The 19,212-nt window shown below is 39.0% G+C and overlaps 1 protein-coding gene across 3 annotated transcripts in view; it reads left to right on the top strand.

The window, feature by feature from the left end:
• SGCE (sarcoglycan, epsilon) overlaps nucleotides 1-19,212 on the top strand; it is a 96,638-nt gene that overhangs the window by 45,985 nt on the left and 31,441 nt on the right. For all 3 annotated transcript variants that reach the window (XM_006834283.1, XM_006834282.1, XM_006834281.1), the window contains one exon: nucleotides 6,706-6,904. In XM_006834283.1, the coding sequence (XP_006834346.1) occupies nucleotides 6,706-6,904 (199 nt within the window). The remainder of the gene's footprint in view (nucleotides 1-6,705; nucleotides 6,905-19,212) is intronic.

Raw genomic sequence — 19,212 nt, forward strand, 5'->3', positions numbered from 1 at the left:
CTGATGAAAATAGTAAAGTAATTGCATATCCTCAGTAGGGGACTTCTTGTTATATAATAAATAAAACACAGTTAAAAAGAATTGAGCAAACAGAATATTTTATCAGAAGCTATTAATTTGAAACTCATGGTAATTCAGTCAAGGCTGAATTACAAATCACTTTGCACTATACTATAGGAAATGGTGCCTTCTCTGTGAAGTTTACCTTACTTTTCACATTTGGAGAAATTGCTTGAAGACTTTGAACCTCCTTAAGTGAATTTTTTCCCTAATGTTTTAGTAGTACCAATTGTAGACAGTGGATGTACTGAATAAACATTTTAAATACCCTTCCTATATGAAAAGCAAGCCCAAATGCAGTTTTGTGGGCATGGCAAGAGGATTGATTCTCTGTCCACTACCCCCACATCCTCATGAGGGCTTTTGGTAGGTATTCATGTTTGGATCAGGAAGACTGTTCTTGACCTCAGTTATAATTGAATGCTTGCAAAATTGGAATTGGAATTCCTGTAGACTTGAAATACCCTTCATGAGTGGAATAATTATAGAGTTCCCTTCCTCCTTGAGAATTCATCAATATAGTTATATTATATTGGGCTTAGAATACCTAACCTTACCACTGTACTCTCAAAGGGAATCAGAATCCTCTGACAAGCATAGACATCCTTGTTGTTATTTTTGTTCAATGCTATTGAGTCAGTACTGACTCATAGAGCCCTTGTGCACAACAGAATAAAACAATGCCCAGTCCTGCGTCAATCTCACAATCATTGCTACACTTGAGCCCACTGCTGCTGCCACTATGGCAATCTGTCTAGTTGGGGGTCTTCCTCTTTTTCTCTGACCCTCCACTTTACCAAGCATGATGTCTTTCTTCATGAATTGGTCTCTCCTGATAATATGTCCAAAGAATGGGAAACAAAGTCATGACATCCTGGCTTCTAAGAAGTATTCTGGTTGTACTTCTTCCAACGCAGATTGGTTCATTCATTTGGCAGTCCATGGTACTTTTAATATTATCCTCCAACACTATAGCTTAAACATATCAATTCTCCTACCGTCTTCTTTATTCATTGTCCAACTTTCACATGCATATGAGGTTACTGAAAATACCATGCTTGGATCCGGCGCACTTTAGTCCTCAAACTGACATCTTTGCTCTTCAACACTTTAAAGAGGTTTTGTGCGGCAGATTTGCCGAATGCATTATGTCATTTGATTTCTTGACTGCAACTTCCATGAGTGTTGATGGTGGATACAAGCACAATGAAAACTTTGGCAACTTCATTTGTTTTTCTCCATTTCCAGTGGTGAGGATTTTTATTTTCTTTACATTGAGGTGCAACCCATACTGAAACCTGTGGTCTTTGATATTTATCAGTATATACTTTAAGACCTCTTCCCTTTCAGCAAGCAAGGTTGTATCATCTGCATATCGCAGGTTGTCAATGAGTCTTCCTCCAGTCCTGATGCCATGTTCTTCTTCATGTAATCCAACTTCTCGGATTATTTGCTCAGAATACAGATTGAATAAATATAGTGAAAGATTACAATCCTGGCAAACACCTTTTCTAATTTTAAACTGTTCAGTGTCCTCTTGTTCTATTCAAACAACTGCCTCTTATTCTATATGCAGGTTGCTCATGAGCACAACTAAGTGGTCCGGCATACTCCTTTTCTGCAGTGTTGTCCATAGCTTGTCATGATCCACACAGTCAAAAGCCATTGCATAGTCAGTACAGCATAAGTAGACATCTTTCTGGTATTCTCTGCTTTCAGCCAAGATCCTGCTCATGTCAGTAATTGTATCACTCATTCTATGTCCTCATCTGAATCCAGCTTGAACCTCTGACAGTTCCCTGTCAAGGTACTGCTGCAACCATTTCAGAATCATCTTTAGCAAAATTTTACTTGCATACTATATTAATGATATTGTCTGATAATTTCTGTATTTCATTTGGTCATCTATCTATGGAATGGGCACAAATATGTATCTCTTCCAATCGGTTGACTAGGTAGCTGCCTTCCAAATATCTTGGAATAGATGAGTGAGTGCCTCCAATGCTGCCTCAGTTTGTTGAAAGATGTAAATTTGTATTTCATCAATTCCCAGAGTCTTGTTCTTTGCCATTGTCTGCAGTGCACTTAGGACTTCTTGTAGTACCATTGGTTCCCGATTGTATTCTAACTCTTGAAATGGTTGAACATCAACCATTTCTTCTTGGTACAGTGACTCTGTGTATTCTTTCCATCTTCTTTTGATGCTTTCTGCATCATTCAGTTTTTTGACCAAAGAATCCTTAAATATTTCAAGTTGAGGCTTGAATTTTTTCTTCAGTTCTTTCAGCTTGAGAAATGCTGAGTTTTTTCTTCCCTGTTGGTTTCTAACTCTAGGTCCTTGCACATTTCATTATAATTTCAACTTTTTCTTCTCAAGCTGACCTTTGAAGTTTTCTGTTCAGCTCTTTTACTTGCTCATTTCTTCCATTTGCTTTAGCGTTTCTATGTTGGGGAGCAAGTTTCACAGTTTCTTTTGACACCCATTTTGGTCTTTTTGATCTTTCTTTTCTTCTTAATGACCTGCCTGTTTTCTTCCTATATGATCTTCTTGTTGTTATCCCACAATTCTTCTGGTCTCCTGTCATTAGTGTCCAATGCATCAAATCTGTTCTTGAAATGATCTCTAAATTGACATATGGGATATGTTCAAGGTCATATTTTCAGTCTTGTGGATGTGTTCAAATTTTCTTCAGTTTAAGCCTGAATTTGCATCTGAGCAAACAGACCATTGTCTGTTCCAGTCTGCCCTTGGGATGGTTTTGGCTGATGATACAGAAAATTTCCACCATCTGTTAGAATCCTTACTGACTAAAAAACAGCCTAGTGTACAGTGTGAACTTCCTTCTTCTCAAGACATCTTAATAGATGCCGTTGTTGAAATGTAGAGACTTAGGATTCGGCAGATACTGATGAAAGACTGCTGGACAGTTTAGGTGGAAAGTTAGCTATAGGGGCTCTTGATCTGAATCCAAAAGCTCTGCTAGAGTAATGGTTCATTTCTCAGTTTTGATGCTGTGTTGGTAAAGGAGGAAGAGCCAGGTAGGCTTGGGAGCCTCCACATTTTCTTCACTCAGAGCTGTTCTACTGCTTTTAACATAGGGTTCTATGTCTCCAAACTTTTAACAACCACTGAGCTAAATTGACATACCTTTGCCCTTGCTGGTCTAGACACAATGTATGTGGGCTAATGGGCAGTGGGACTGAATCTTTGAAGAGGACCTATACTCGTGCCATTTCCTGTCAGATAAGATTTAGGAAAAGAAGCAACTACCTATCAGGAGCAAAAAGCAGATATACCTATCAGGAGCATCCTGTTCAGATATACTCCCTGCCTAGCTCTCAGTATCTTAATGGGACATTGATCCTGGAGAGTCACACAGTAGAGCTGAAACAGAGCAGAACGATTCTCTAAATTGGGCTTCAGTGCCTCTGAGACCTGCCACTCATCTATTGGCCTACTGTTCTCTTGGCCGCTATGATGTCCAAATATAGCATGCATGGGATTTCCCCAAAGTTAGAAAGCTGTTGTGACTCATCTCTGGGTGGCCCGGCAGCAACCCTTGGCAGGCAGCGTGGAGCCAGAGCCTCCAAGGGGCGTGGTACAGAAGGGCTGGCAGCAGGTTTTAAGGGAACCAGAGCCGCTTGGATATGAAAAAGGCAAATAACCATTCTCCAAAAAGGAGCACTGAGAGCAAGAAAAAAGCTTTACCAGCTTTTCCAGAAAACTGGTTATAAACACACTGAATAGATAATAGGCTTCTGGCATACTAAAAAAAAAAAAACTGTTATCAGTGTTATTTATAAAGTTAATCATTTATTGCCAGGAAGTGGCTCTTCATGACACATTTCTGCTTTACTCTCTCCAGTGTTGTTGCTGTTGTTATGTGCCGTCAGGTCAATTCCAACCCATAGCAACTCTGTATAGAGTTTCTGAGGAGCAGCTGATTCAAACAACTTTGCAGTCTGGTGAATTAACCCACAGCGCAACACCAGAACTCTCTCCTCCAGTATGGGAGACAAAATATAACATGATTAAGTGACTGTGTATCTGTCTAAAACAACAACAACAAAACATATTAATCTGTATGACACAGAAAATTTATCTGCATAAAACAATAAATACAACATATTTTAGAAAATTGCTTCTGGAACTATTCATAAAGCAAATTTAACACAATCAGTAGCAAAATAAATGACAGTGTAGGAGAGAGTAAAGGTGCTTTTGTGACCAGGGCCCAGAATAATGAGTAAATCTATATAGTAAGAAAGGCCGACACTCTAGAAAACTCTGTGGAAAATCTAAAGCCAAATCTTTTTCCTTCACTTCATTTTCGGCATTGAATTAATTTTATAAGAAGCTTCATGAGAAATGGGGGTGTTGAAATTTCAGTTATTAATTATATAATTTCTTGTTTTTTACTGAGTTATTAAATGAGAGTAAAATAAATGATAGATTCACCCATTTTATTGAAATAAATCAGAAAACGTACTTTAATATGACTGCTGTTGTTGCAGTGAAGTAATTTCTGACTCAGGATTTCTGAAGAACGTCTGGTATGTCTGAACTGCCAACCTGGCTGTTTAAACGACCTTACATTCCAGTGCTTATCCTACAGCGCCACACCAGCTATAAATCTGTGTGACAGTCCAGAAACATTTTATTTTCATTTTAAGGGAAGAATTCAACTAATCAGCCTGTTCCTATGGTCACTGTTGTTAAGTACCAAGTTGGTTCTGATGTATAGTGAGGCTTGAAATCTTTTGTGGGAGCAGAAAGCCTTATCTTTCTCCCACAGAGCAGCTGGTGGGCTTGAACTGCCAACTTTGTGTTTTACAGTCCAGTGCTTACCTATGGAGGCACCGTGCACCCATTCCTATCATAAGAGCTAAAAACGAATATTTGACAGGTATTGGGAACTTTCCTGAGTACTTTAAGGACACAGACTCCTTTAGTTTATGTAAGAATCTGATAAGATTAGTTGAGATTATAACTTTGTGGCGCTATACAGTAAGAGTTGGACTGCTAACTGCAAGGTTTGAGGTTCAAACCTATCAGCTGCTCCTTGGAAACCCTGTATTGTTGTTAAGTGCCGTTGAGTTGGTTCCTATGCACAGCAACTCTGTGTAGACTTTCCAAGGAGAAACATTCAGGAGAGCAGAATGCTTGATCTTTCTCCCAAGGAGTGATTGGCAGTCTCAAACCGTGAACCTTGTGGTTTGCAGTCCAGTGCTTATCATATGGCGCCACCGCACTACCCCAAAATCCTATACAGTGTCACTATGAGTTGGAATCAGTGCTATGGCATTGAACAACAATAACACAAAGCTCAGCTTCCCCATCTGGAAATCTGGAGAAAAATACTAGTACCTCTTCACCCTTTGATTGTGAAGGTTAAATGTGATAATTCACTTACATCCCTCAGCCAAGCTCATGGTAAAATATGCAAAAATATCTTAGCAGAAGATTTTTTAAAATATTAAATATTTTTAACTGTTAAGTATTTTTAAGTGTTTTTGTTGTTAAGTGTCTTTGAGTCAGTTCTGACTCATAACAACCCTGTAGAGGGTTGGTAAGCTTGAACCACAGACATTGCAGATCTAACTAACCTTACAATCCAGCGCATTAACCCACAGAGCCACACCAGGACTGCTTTAAGTATTACAGCTATACTACAAAATAGAAAGAAGTCTTTATCTTAATAGAATAATCAGATTATGAAAAATGATGATTCTAAATTCAAGAGTAGCATATGAGAATCTGAAATATTTTTATATTTATGTAGAATCTTATGCTAAGAATCTGAATTTGACATTGGGTTGATTTAAAGCATTCAGTTTTAAATGCATAGAGGAAAATTTTGATGAATCATTGGTAGGGAAAAAGACAAAGTAAATTTTTAAACTGATATGTTGAGGTTCATAAGAATTATATTTTTTTCTAAATCATTTAATTAAATGGTGATCAAAATAGTGGACTTGAATGATTTCAAAATTGCTATTGAAAATATAATCAGTATTTATTTCAGAAAAGTAATGTTTTAATATGATATACAAAGAACAATATTCAAATTAAAAATACAGTATTGTAAATCATATGAAAACAACCCCAAATCAAAGTATATATATCTCATAATATCTTGTTATTTTGGAAAGGTTATTTCTCTGTTAGATTGTAGATAACGCTACCAGGGTGGTTGCAATAATTAAATAACATGTTTGGAAAAGATTTGTAAATTCTAAAGCACTGCAAATACACAGCATTATTTCTACCATGTAGAGTTCTTTAGATTCTCTTGCCAGCTGAGTAAATTCAAAGGGTGAGAAAGCAGGTGGGAAACTGACAAGTTAATCCAAACTGTGAGTTTGAGGTAGATTTTGACTTTTTTCTTTCATCTTTCTTTTCCTTTGGCCAGATCCTTGTAACTTGAACTGCTATCCTTTAGTTTTGATTATATTGTAGAGAAAGTTCTGTGTCTAATATACATGATATATTTAGACAGATCATGTATTTAGAGAAAGCCTTTCAAGTCAGTATTAATAGTATTCCTTGAATGCCAGCATTATGACAGAACTCAACAAATTTTAAATTGTCATTTTGCTTCTCTTTTTAAAAATGACTTAGTTTAACTTTTCTCCAAAAATTAGATTTCCCACTACCATATCAAGCAGAATTCTTCATTAAAAATATGAATGTAGAAGAAATGTTGGCCAGCGAGGTTCTTGGAGACTTCCTTGGGGCAGTGAAAAATGTGTGGCAACCGGAGCGTCTCAACGCCATAAACATCACGTCAGCTCTGGACAGGGGCGGCAGGATTCCACTTCCCATTAATGACATGAAGGAGGGGTAAGCAGACCTTTATCTTGTTGCCTTAAATATGGATTTTAAAATTTGATGATCTTATCAAACTTATTATAGATGGAAGAAGGCCAATTGCATTTTTCTTTTTAATAAGAAACAGATATTATGAAGATATGGATATACTTGCAATTTTCTATATTGACAAAAGGTTATGCTAACAGTTCTTTATATATAAAACTCTAGGTCCTGGGCATCTAATTGTAGATCAGCATCAGAAATTACAACACTAAGTCTTTTGTACCTTCCATAGAGAAACTGATAATGTAGAGCCCTGACTTCGAAAGGAAATTGATGCCCCAGTTATCAGCTACAGAAGGACTTGCAGACTGCTGTAACTTTATTCTAGGAAACTATTTCTTCGCCTTTAGCATTCTTTCCAGCATGTGTCAGAGACTGATGGCTGGGTTGGATTTGAAGCCTAAAGCCTGGCCCTGTCACTCACAGGCTGGTGACATGAGGCAAATCACTGGACTCCTCTGTGCCTCAACTGCTGCATGTGCTTCAATGGTGATTATACTCTTTCACAGGTTGTTACAACAATCCAGACAATATGTTGGAAAGGGAATGTCAGTTCTAAAGCATCACCAATATGAAATGCGACCTGACCTATAGGCATGTAGAGGTCCAGTGGTTATTCAGAGGTAGAATGTTTACCTTGAATGTGGGAGAACCAGATTTGATTCCTGGTCAGTGTACCTCAAGTGAAGACTCCACCCATCTCTGCTCTTTACTTGTGTCATGCTGAGCAGGCTTCATTGGAGCTTCTGGACTAAGACAGGCTGGGAAGGAAGGCTTGGCATTCTACCTCTGAAAAATCTATGGGTCACAGTGGTTCAATCCCACTTTGTATGGGGTTGCCACAAGTCAGGGGTCAATTCATCTATAGCTAACAACAACAGAGGCTGAGAAATACACATACCTGGGTAAATTGACAGGGTCAAGCCAAACTTTGATTTCTAATCTGTAGTTTGAGACAGATGTGCCTTTGTTTTTTAGCTTTTGCCAATCCTATGAATGTACATGGCTGTAGAATAAATCACATTATGTATGGCATAGCCCCTTTCCATTTCCTCCTTTATTTGTATTCCTGGCAGCACTTTTATTCAAGTGAAATTGGATAAGAATTGAACTTAATAGCAGCTTTAAAGGGGACCTTGATTAGAAATAAAAGAGAAGATCACAAATACACATAGATGAAATCTAAGGCGGTAGACAGATGGGGGGTATGGAGAAAGAAGTGAGCCATAAAATCCAAATTAGAAATTTCAGAATTAAATGGTATTTTCTGTGTTACATAGCAATGGGGTTTGGAGTCAGTCAAGCACACATAGAACTGCTTTGAGAAAAATAGTTGCTTTATCTCTGCTCAGTGGCTTTTTATATGAAACCACGATTCTACGTAACTCAAACCAGTTGCTGTCAGATTAATTCTGACTCATGGAAACCCTGTGGATAGTAGAGGAGGACTGTGCTCCATAGGATTTTCAGTGATTGATTTTTTTTTTTCCCCAAGGTGACTCTGGGTGGACTTGAACCTCTAACCATTCCTTGAGAAGCTGATTTAATTGCTTATATTATTCACGGACTTGATTTATATTTTCACATGAGGATTATTAGCATGTTTTTCTTTTCCACTGAGTAAAGCAGAACCATGGAAAGAAATGAATAAGGCAACCAAAACCAAACCCAACCCACTGCCATGGAGTCGGTTTTGACTGCTAGCAACCATCTAGGAACGAGGGTTTCTGAGACTGTAATCTTTACAGGAGTAGATAGCTTTATCTTTCTCCCATGGAGCGGCTGGTGAGTTTGAACCACCAAGTTTGTGGTTAGCAGCCCAATGCTTAGCCCATAGTGCCACCAGGCTTCCCTATGAATATGGGTATCTTTTTTTGAAAACATACTCCAAAGGTAATGTGTTCCTTGATGATTATTGAAACAATCACCAAAAGATATTCAAGGAAGCTCCATGAAGACCAGACATGGATAGTTTTCTATGGCTGTTGCTTTCTGAACTCACCTTTGCCTGCCAATAATGCAGGCTCAGCCAAAGCGCTCCGTGGAGGCCAAGATGGCCAAACTTCATCTCTCATACTTTGGACACATTGTCAGAAGGGACAAGTCACTGGAGAAGGATATCATGTTTGGTAAGGTGGTCAGAGAAAAAGAGGAAGACCCTCAATGCAATGGATTAGCCAAGTGGCAGCATTGATGGACTCAAGCGTGGCAACAGTAGTGAGGTTGGCCCAGAATCGGGCAGTGTTTCGTTCTGCTGTACATAAGGTCTCTGTGAGTCAGTACTGACTCGATGGCACCTAACAACAACAACAACAAAACCCACAGAGGAGGAGTCCTGGTGTGGCGCTGTGGGTTAATGTGCTAGACAGCAAAGTTGGTTTGAATCGCAACGTCAGCAGTTCAAGCTCACCAGCCACTCCTTGGAAACTCTATACGTAGTTGCAGTTGCTATGGGTCAGAACCAACTCGACGGCACTTAACAGCAATAACCCACAGAGGCACTTTAGAACTGGAGCTACACTACATTGAACTAGCAATCTATAGACCAAATTCTGTCCTAATGCTTCCACCCCTGACTATTAACAATATAGACAGATTCCTGCCTCTGGCTTCCCTAGTAGTTCTAATTCTTTATCCCCAGGACTGGGCCTGAGCATGTGACTCTAAATTAAGAACAGATTTTTGTTCTACCAGTAGTTGATAGAGAATCCAGTCATTAACTGATTGACTCCCCGCACCTGCTAAAGGCAGCATATGCTGTCAGATACTTCAGGGAGTAGGCCCAGTGGCATTTATTTGGACCGTGTTGCCTCAGATCCCTTCCCAACTTGAAATGCTTTCCATGAGTTTTAATTCAATGTTAAGCCTTAACCTTTATAAAGTATTCATGTGAGAAATCTTTTAAAATAGCGTTTCTATAAATTGTACCCAATGCCAATTCTGTTACTTCAGTGTCCCTATACAAACAAGCATCATTGCTTGAGTAGAAGAAAAGTGTGTCACTGGGGATAATCTTGCATACTTTTTTAGTTGGTTTATAGTGTCATGGTAACAAAACAATGTTCTAACCTTTTTGTCTTAAGTCTACAATTGAATCCTTTACTTCACTCCTCTCTTGTGTCTTCCTTCCTTTGTGATGGGGCATACCGTAGTTTGTTTAAATTCTTTGCCTTTGTGATTAAACATGTGTGCATGTGTGTGTATGGACTTCTGGTGTGGCACTGTAGAATAAGCACTGGATTGCAACCACAAGGTCCGTGGTTCAAACCTTCCAACTGCTCCTTGAAAACCCTGTATAGAGTCGCTATGAGTTGAAACTGACTCTACTGCACTTAACAGAAGCAATATTTATATACACATGACTGTATATACATATATATTTATTTATCTTACAATATAATGAATGTAATCAATGCCAGTAAATTGCACATGTAAAAACTGTCAATTTGGCAAGTATTTTATTATACATATTTTACCGCAAATATAAAAGGGCTTCAAAAAGTTCGTGGAAAAATTCCAGTCTCTTTTAATTCCATTTTTCCATGAACTTCTTAAAGCACCCTGTATTCATATGTTGCTGTTAAATTCTGTCGAATTGATTCCAACTCATAGCGACCCTGTGTAGGGTTTCCGAGCAACGTCTAGTGAATTTAACTGCTGACCCTGCAGTTCAACTTTGAGGTCAAGTGCTTATCCTAAGGCACCACACCAGGACTCCATATTCATATCCGACGTGTTAAAAAGTACTCCTGGTGTGGTGCTGTAATATCAGCACTAGTCTTCAGAACACAGGGTCAGCAGTTCATATTCACCAGCCGCTCCTCTGAAATCCTATGTCGTGGTTGTTGTTGTTATTGTTGTGAAGTGCCATTGAGTAGATTCCAACCCATAGCAACCCTGTGTAGGGTTTACAAGGAGCAGTTGGTAAGCCTGAACTGCCAACCTTGTAGTTCAAATGGCTTTTCAGTCTGGCGCATTAACCCACAGCACCACACCAGGACTCCCTGAAACCCTATACAGGCAGGCTCTCTATTAGTTTTGGTGATGACTTGACAGCACTTAGCAACAACAATAACAATATTAATTCATATGGGGAGCATTCGTGTGACTATCAGAGTCCTGGGATGGCTACGTACTTGGCTACAATATCGGTTTGGACCACAAGGTCGGCCGTTCAAACCCACCAGCTGCTCCTCGTAAACCCTATCCAAAGCCATTATGAGTTGGAACTGACTCGACAGCACTTAACAACAGCAATATGGGGAGCACATGGCTCTGTAGGATAAACATTGGTCTTGTAACCATAAGGTTCGTGGTTCAAGCCCACCAGTCGTTCAGTGGGATGAGACTTTCTGCTATTGTAAAGATTTACTGCCTTGGAAACCATAAATAAGAGTGTCGCTGTGAGTCAGAACTGCTTTGATGGCACTTAACAACAACAACATATTCATATACTTCAGAAGTATTGTTGTTGTTAGGTGCCATCAAGTCGGTACCATCCCACTGCGACCTTATGCATAGCATAACGAAACACTGCTCAATCCTGGGCCAACCTCACTACTGTTGCCACACATGAGTCCATCAATGCTGCCACTTGGCCAATCCATCTCATTGGGGGTCTTCCTCTTTTTCTCTGACCCTCCACCTTACCAAACATGATATCCTTCTCCAGTGACTGGCCCCTCCTGACAATATGTCTGAAGTATGAGAGACAAAGTTTGGTCATCTTGGCCTCCAAGGAGCACTCTCTCTGCTCTTCTTCCAAAACGGATTTATTGGTTCTTTTGGCAACCCATGGCACCTTCAATACTCTACGTCAACACCATAACTCAAAAGCATCAATTCTTCCACGGTCTTCCTTATTCACTGTCCAGCTTTCGTATGCATATGAGGTTACTGAAAATACCATGGCATGGGTCAGGCACACCTTAGTCCTCAAGCCGACATCTTTGGTCTTCAACACTTTAAAAAGGTCTTGTGCAGCAGATTTACCTAATGCAATATGTCGTTTGATTTCTTGACTGCTGCTTCCATGAGTGTTGATAGTTGATCCAAGAAGAATGAAGTCCATGACAACTTCAATCTTCTCTCCATTGATAAGAATGTTGTTTATTGGTCCAGTGATGAGGATTTTTGTTTTCTTTACATTGAGATGTAATCCATAGTGAAGGCTGTGCTCTTTGATCTTTATAAGTAAATGTTTTAAGTCCTCTTCACCTTCAGCCAGCAAGGTTATATCAGCTGCTTAGTAATATGTTCTACCTAATACTAAGTTTTTGTTTTTTTATACTCTGAAATTATTTCCTATTGCTCATCAAAGCCACAATCTAGTAACTATAGATTCTCCTATATTTTATATGTGTAGTCAAACTAATAGCAGGTCATAAAGCTAAAACTATAAAGTTCCTAGAAGATAATATAGAACCAAACAAGGGGATCTAGTTTTTGGCTTAGATAACTTATTCAGCACAACTATTAATGTGAAACCACAGAACATAAATGAGGTAACTGGGAACTCTTAAAAATTAAATACTTATGCTCATCAAAAGATGTTACCAAAAGAATAAAAAGAAGTCACAGATAGGGGGAAAAAAAATCTTTGGAAATGACTTGACCTACCTAACCAGGGTTGAATCTCTAAAATACATAGACAGCTTCAACACTTCAACAACATGAAGACAACCCAGTAAAAAACAGGCAAAGGTCTTGAATAGACACTTCATCAAAGGAAATTCTGATAGCTGACAAATGCATGAAAAGATGCTTATGATCATTAAATATTTGTTGTTGTTGTTGTTGTGAAATGTCATCAAGTTGGTTCCGACCCATAGCAACCCTGTATAGGGTTTTCAAGGAGCAGCTGGTGAGTTTGAACCACTGACTTTGTGGTTCAAACCGACTTTTGCCGTCCAGCGCATTAACCTACAGTGCCATACCAGGATTGAATCAAAATTGTAAAAGTGGCAATGATTAAAAAACAAAACCAATTCTGGTAGTGCTGTGGGCAGATTGAAATTCTTATAAACTGCTGGTGGGACTGTAAAATGGTATAAAAAAGATGGAAAACAGTATGGCACTTCCTCAAAAATCTAGAAGTAGAATTATCTTTTGATCCAGCTCCTCCTCAGTTTATATGCAAGAGATGTAAGAGCAGTGACATGAACAGGCATATATACACCAATGTTCATTGCAACATAATTCACAATAGTGAAAAGGTGAAAATAGCCTAAGATCCAATCAATGGATGGATGAATTCAAACAAACAAACAAACCGTAGTACATTTATTTGTGCACTAGAATACTATGCAATTATAAAGAATAATCTTATAATTTGCATGAATCTGGAGGACATTATGCTGAGTGAAATAAGTCAATCACAAAAGTAAAAATATATGTTGTTGTTAAGTGCCATCGAGGGTTCCAACTCATAGCCACCCTTTGTAGGCTTTCCGAGGAGTGGCTGGTGAATTAGAACTGCCAACCTTTGGTTCAAACTAACTTTGCAGTCCAGTGCATTATCTCACGTATGCTCCCACTATTATAAAAAGGACTCCTGGTGTGGCACTGTAGGATAAGCAAAAAGGTTGGTGGCCTAACAATTCAAACCGACCAGCTGCTTCTCAGAAACCCTATCCAGGGTCTCTATGAGTGGGAACCAATTAAACAGCACACAATAGTAACAACAAATATAAAAAGTTAGAAATAGATATCCATATGAAAAGAAATAATACACTTTGGTGATTTATCAAGGTTGGGATGGAGAGGAAGGGTGGATCACTTTCTGGATAATTGTTATTAGGTGTTGTCGAGTCAGTCCTGACTCACAGAGAGAACCTGTATAGAGTTTCTGAAAGCCTCATCTTTTTTTTTTTTACAGATCAGCTGACAGGTTTGAACTGCAAACCTTGTGACCAGAAGTCCAGTTCTTATCCTACAATGTCACCGGTGCTGTAGGATTAGCACTGGACTGCATGGTCAGTTGAACCGCAAGCAGCCATTCCTGGGAAACCCTATATATAGAGTTGCTATGAGTCGGAACCAACTGGAGGACACTGAACAACAACAACATCAACAAGAGTAGCTCTTCGTAGTAGTGGTTGTTGTTGTGGGCTGTCAAGACAGTTCCACTCATAACTACCCTATATAGGGTTTCCAAGAGCAGCTGGTGGGTTTGAATGAACTTTGATACTTCCAATCCTTTGTTTATTCTACAGCCCCACACCAGGGCCCAGCTTTATCAGAGTAAACCTATACTCTACTGCAGCCCAAAACACCATTAAATGTCAGTGTCAGGAACCCAGTCTGCAGCATTCCAGTCCTCATCCTTCTTGCGCATTTCATCTCTGCAGAACTCTCTGATGGCTTTCAAACCTCTCCTTAATCAAACAGAAAACAGTGATAAAGATTTACTTCAAAGTGATTGAACTCCTGCAAAGAAGCCTGGGCCTCCTAAAAAGATCTGTTTTCACTTGCCAGACCCCTAACCCCAGGGCAACAGTGCCCTCTCTGAGAGCATGGTCTAGGTGCTGTTTTTACTCCTGATACCCAGCCAGAGTCTAAGGACTCGTGTATGTATTTAGCCTGGGATAAAGCTGGTGTAAGATGAGCTAGTTCATATTTCATTGTAGGTATGTCATAGCTGCCAACCACGACTGAGTGATGTGGTGTAAATGGTGCCTATGAAGGGAATGATGGGGTGTGAGGATTAAAGAATATACTCACTGTTCCTAAGAGATTGTCAAACCTACTACTATTTCCTCTTGTTACCAAAACATGTGGACTACCCTCACTCAGTGACAGGGAGCACTAGTTTATGCTCTAGACCATCTCATAAAGTATTAACCTCTAATTAGTTGTCTCCTTTTTGTCCCATATCAAAAGCTTTTGTTATAAATTATTTTTGAAGAAGTCACTGCTTGTCAAATATTAGTCTGATGGTAGTTTATGATCCCAGGGAATCCATAGTGCTCTGACGAACTGTCAACATCCCTGATGATTTATTCTTAAATTGTGTTTGTCCTGCACTTTTGGTGCCGATATCTTTTCTTTTATGCATTTATGAATATAAAAGCAATTTTAAACTGACTTTAATAAAGTAAAACCTGGGAACCTAAATCAGTCCATTATTGTTATTAAGCTGTTGTTGTTAAGTGCTGTTGAGCCAGTTCCAACTCATAGCTACCTTGTATAGGGGGTTTCCAGAGAGCAGCTGGTGGATTTGAACCACCGAGTTTGCCATTAGCAATCCACTGCTTATCCTACAGCACCACACCAGGAATAAATAAATAAATACAGCCATGTCTCATATCTGGGCATAATTTTTTCTTCACATTTTAGCAAAAATTAATTACTTATTATGGGGGAATGTTGTATTCATTTTTTATTTAAAAAACAAATTAGGCTCACAATCTAGAAAGGACCAGCAAACAATCACTTAATGAAAATGCAATTGTTAACAACTGAGTTATTCAAAGAGCAGTCTTCTCATCCACCTCATAGCCAAGCCTGCAAAGGGTTCGTAGAGTAGATGGAGCCTCATCTGAACCTTAGAATCTGAATGTATATTAGTCTCCTGAAAACATGAAAAAACAACTCCTGAGAGTGCCATGGATGTGGAAAATGACTTAGTTAGAAATAGAAGAGAAGGTTCCAGAAGAGAGAGTTACCACGGATGCAAAGACCAGATCATATAAGGCTTTATGTGCCATGGAAAATGGTTTGGATTTTATCCGGAAGCATTAGAGACCTTTGTAAAATATGATTCATGTTTAACTTTTTCTTTAGAGTGAAGGGTGTGATATTATAGTATCAGTGAAGGACAGAATGGAGTGAGGACTGAGTAAAGATATGCATTGGGATTTTAGAGGCCCCATTGGTATCCATGTGTCCTGCCAGAAGAACATGAACCAGTCTACACATTAAGTATCAGAGGTGGATATCAAATGTCTAATTTATTAATGAGAAAGCTAGTTGGAGAATTTGGTGTAGTCTCCATTGAAATTAACAAGCAATGATTTCTTAATTCTCAAAAGTACAAACCATGGGGGAAAAAACCCATATATTTGCCTTCAAAACTAAAATTTTAGCAAAAGATACCAAAACAACAAAAAGATAATTCACAGACCAGGAGAAAATTTTTGCCACACATATACACAACAAAGTATTAATGTCAAAATAAAGAATTTTAAATCAGTAATAAAAAGATAACCTAGTAGAAAAATGGGCAAAATATATGACTAGACAAGCCACAAAGGAGGCTAATGGCCATAGGGAAAAAATGCTCAACTTAACTAGTAATCAAAGACTTGCAAATTAAAATATGAGCACCTATGATTTGTTGTTGTTGTTGTCAGGTGCCATCGAGTCGGAACCGACTCATAGCGACCCCATGCACAGCAGAACGAAACAATGTCCGATCCTGGGCCGACCTCACTACCACTGCCACACTTGAGTCCATCAATGATGCCACCTGGCTGATCCATCTCGTTGGGGGTCTTCCTCTTTTTCTCTGACCCTCCACCCTACCCAGCATGACATCCTTCTCCAACGATTGTTTCCTCTGGACAATGTGTCCAGAGTAGGAGAGATGAAGCTTAGCCATCCTGGCCTCCAAGGAGCACTCTGGCTGCACTTCTTCCAAAACAGATCTATTGGTTCTTTTGGCAGTCCATGGCACTTTCAGTATTCTCCTCCAACACCACAACTCAAAGGCATCAATTCTTCTACGATCTTCCTTATTCACTGTCCATCTTTCACATCCATATGAGGCTATTGAAAACACAATGGCCTGGGTCAGGCGCACCTTAGTCCTCAAGCTGACATCTCTGCTCTATAATACTTTAAAAGTTCCTGTGCAGCAGATTTGCCCAGTGCAATACGTCGTCTGATCTCTTGACTGCTACTTCCGCGAGTGTTGATAGTTGATCCAAAAAGAATGAAGTCCTTGACAACTTCAATCTTTTCTCCATTGATAAGAATGTTGTTTATTGGTCCAGTGGTGAGGATTTTTGTTTTCTTGACATTGAGATGTAATCCACATGGAAGGCTGTGCTCTTTAATCTTCATAAGTAAATGTTTCAAGTCCTCTTCACTTTCAGCGATCAAGATTGTATCATCTGCATATCGCAGGTTGTCAATGAGTCTTCCTCCAATCCTGATGCCACGTTTTTCTTCATAGATTCTTCAAGATTGACATAGAAATTTAAAGAGACAGTATAGACATAAAACCAAACGGCCACCACTCGTCTGTCTGTTGTGCTGTGGTGGTTTGAGTTGCTGTGATTCTGAGGGCTATGCCACTGGTGTTTTAAATAACCAACAGGGTCACCCATGGTGGAAAGGTTTCAGATGAGCTACAAAACAAAGACAGACTAGGAAGAAAGAGTGACAAACTACTTCCGAATCGCTAGTCACTGAAAACTCTATGCATAGCAGAGAAACCTATAATTTACTACCCATTAATTTACCTAAATGGAGTCCTGAATAAGCACTGGACTGTTGACCATAAGATCAGTGCTTCAAACCCACCAAGCTGCTCCTTAGAAACCCTACACAGGGCTGCTATGAGTCAGAACCGATTGACAACACTTTACAACAGTAAGTTGGCTAAAATTATAACATCTAAAAATAAGAAATATGTGGGAAAAATGTTGAGCAGTGGGGACCATTGTGCTGTGCTATGGGAATATAGAGTAGGGGAAAATGAGAAAATAAAAAGTAAAAATGCCATGTTTAAGAAAGCTGAAGTTGCACATGCCCTATGACCTAATAATTCCATTCCAAGGTTTTCATATACTCAGAATAGATGTAAATATATTATGCAAATAGTATATGCAAAGTGAAAATGCATTCATTTGCAGACATAATATAAAAATCATAATATTTAAAATTTTACAGAAGGAAAATTTCAGTTTGATACCATTTATATAAAGTTTGGAATATGAAAAGTAGTTAGATGTCATCAAGTGGGTTCTGACTTCCAGTGACTGTATGTCCAACAACAACTTTATATTTTGTATGAAGGGGCTTCAAAAGCTAGGGGAAAATGGAATGGAAAGGTAATTGAATTTTTCCATGAAATTTTGAAGTCCCTGTGTGTGTGTTTTAAAGTGAGCGTTGGATTGAATAACGAAGAAGTCCTCAGCGACCTTGGCAAGAGCAATTCTAGTGGATGAGTAGGGATAGAGGCCAGACGTCAGAGGATTAAGGAGTGAACAGGAGGAACGCAGAGTTGATTTGCTGAATAGGTGTTCATTTTTAAAGAAGTTTGGCTGAGAAAGGGAGGTGCTGATGGGAGGGACCTGCAGACTGGGGCTAGCTCCTGTCTCTGCAGTGAGCTGGCTATTTAAAGAGTTTTGTCGTCCTGTCCTTGGACTTAACAGAGACCATTACAGGAGACAGCCCTATGAAACTGCTCCTCCCTTTATTATCAACCTGCTTAGCACTTTATGCTAGTAATTTTCTCCCAGATAAGGTCACTCATGAGAAAATTCTTTAAGATCGCTAAGGAATGTTCATGCCTCTAAAAATGAGAATGATGATATGTACTGTTTTCTTTTTCTATTTTCATTTGGATATGAGGAAGTTTAGGAGTAGTGTGGTTCTGTAGAATAAGCATGGGACCTCTAATCACAAAGTTGGCAGTTCAAGCTCAGCAGTTGCTCCAAGGAAGAACATTGAGGCTTTCTGCTCCCATGAAGATTTATAGCTTGGGAAACCCTAGCTAGGGTCTTTATGCATTGGAACCAACTTGACAACACTTAACAGAAACAACAATGAGGAAGTTTAGCACCAAATTCAATGCTCCATATTACAACGGGATGGTTACCTGTCAGGTTTCTAAATTTTTTTCTTAACTCTGGATTGCTTTTTCATTTAATTACCCTATTTTCTTATGTTTATGTTCCTGGATAGTGCAAGTGGTTAAGTGTTCATTGCTAACCAAAAGTTTGGAGACTTGAGTCCACACAGAGGTGCCCTGGAACAAAATATCTGGCAGTCTACTTCTGAAAGATTAGCCATTGAAAACCTTGTGGAGCACAGTTCTGTTACGATACGCGTGAGGGGTCCATGAATCTGAGGAAATTTAACCGTAACTGTTTATCTAGAATTATGTATATTTAGTTACAATCCCATAAATTCTGTGGTGTTTTTTTTTTTTTTCTTCAGTTTATCTTAGTTTTCATTGATTGACTGCAGAGATACATGAAGAAACAGGGATAGGGTGTATTTTGGGGAGGGAGGCAGAGCAAGATGTATGGTATTCCTTCTTTCAA

Source organism: Chrysochloris asiatica, unplaced genomic scaffold (assembly GCF_000296735.1).
Source record: "Chrysochloris asiatica unplaced genomic scaffold, ChrAsi1.0 scaffold00010, whole genome shotgun sequence".
Taxonomy (NCBI): Eukaryota; Metazoa; Chordata; class Mammalia; order Afrosoricida; family Chrysochloridae; genus Chrysochloris; species Chrysochloris asiatica.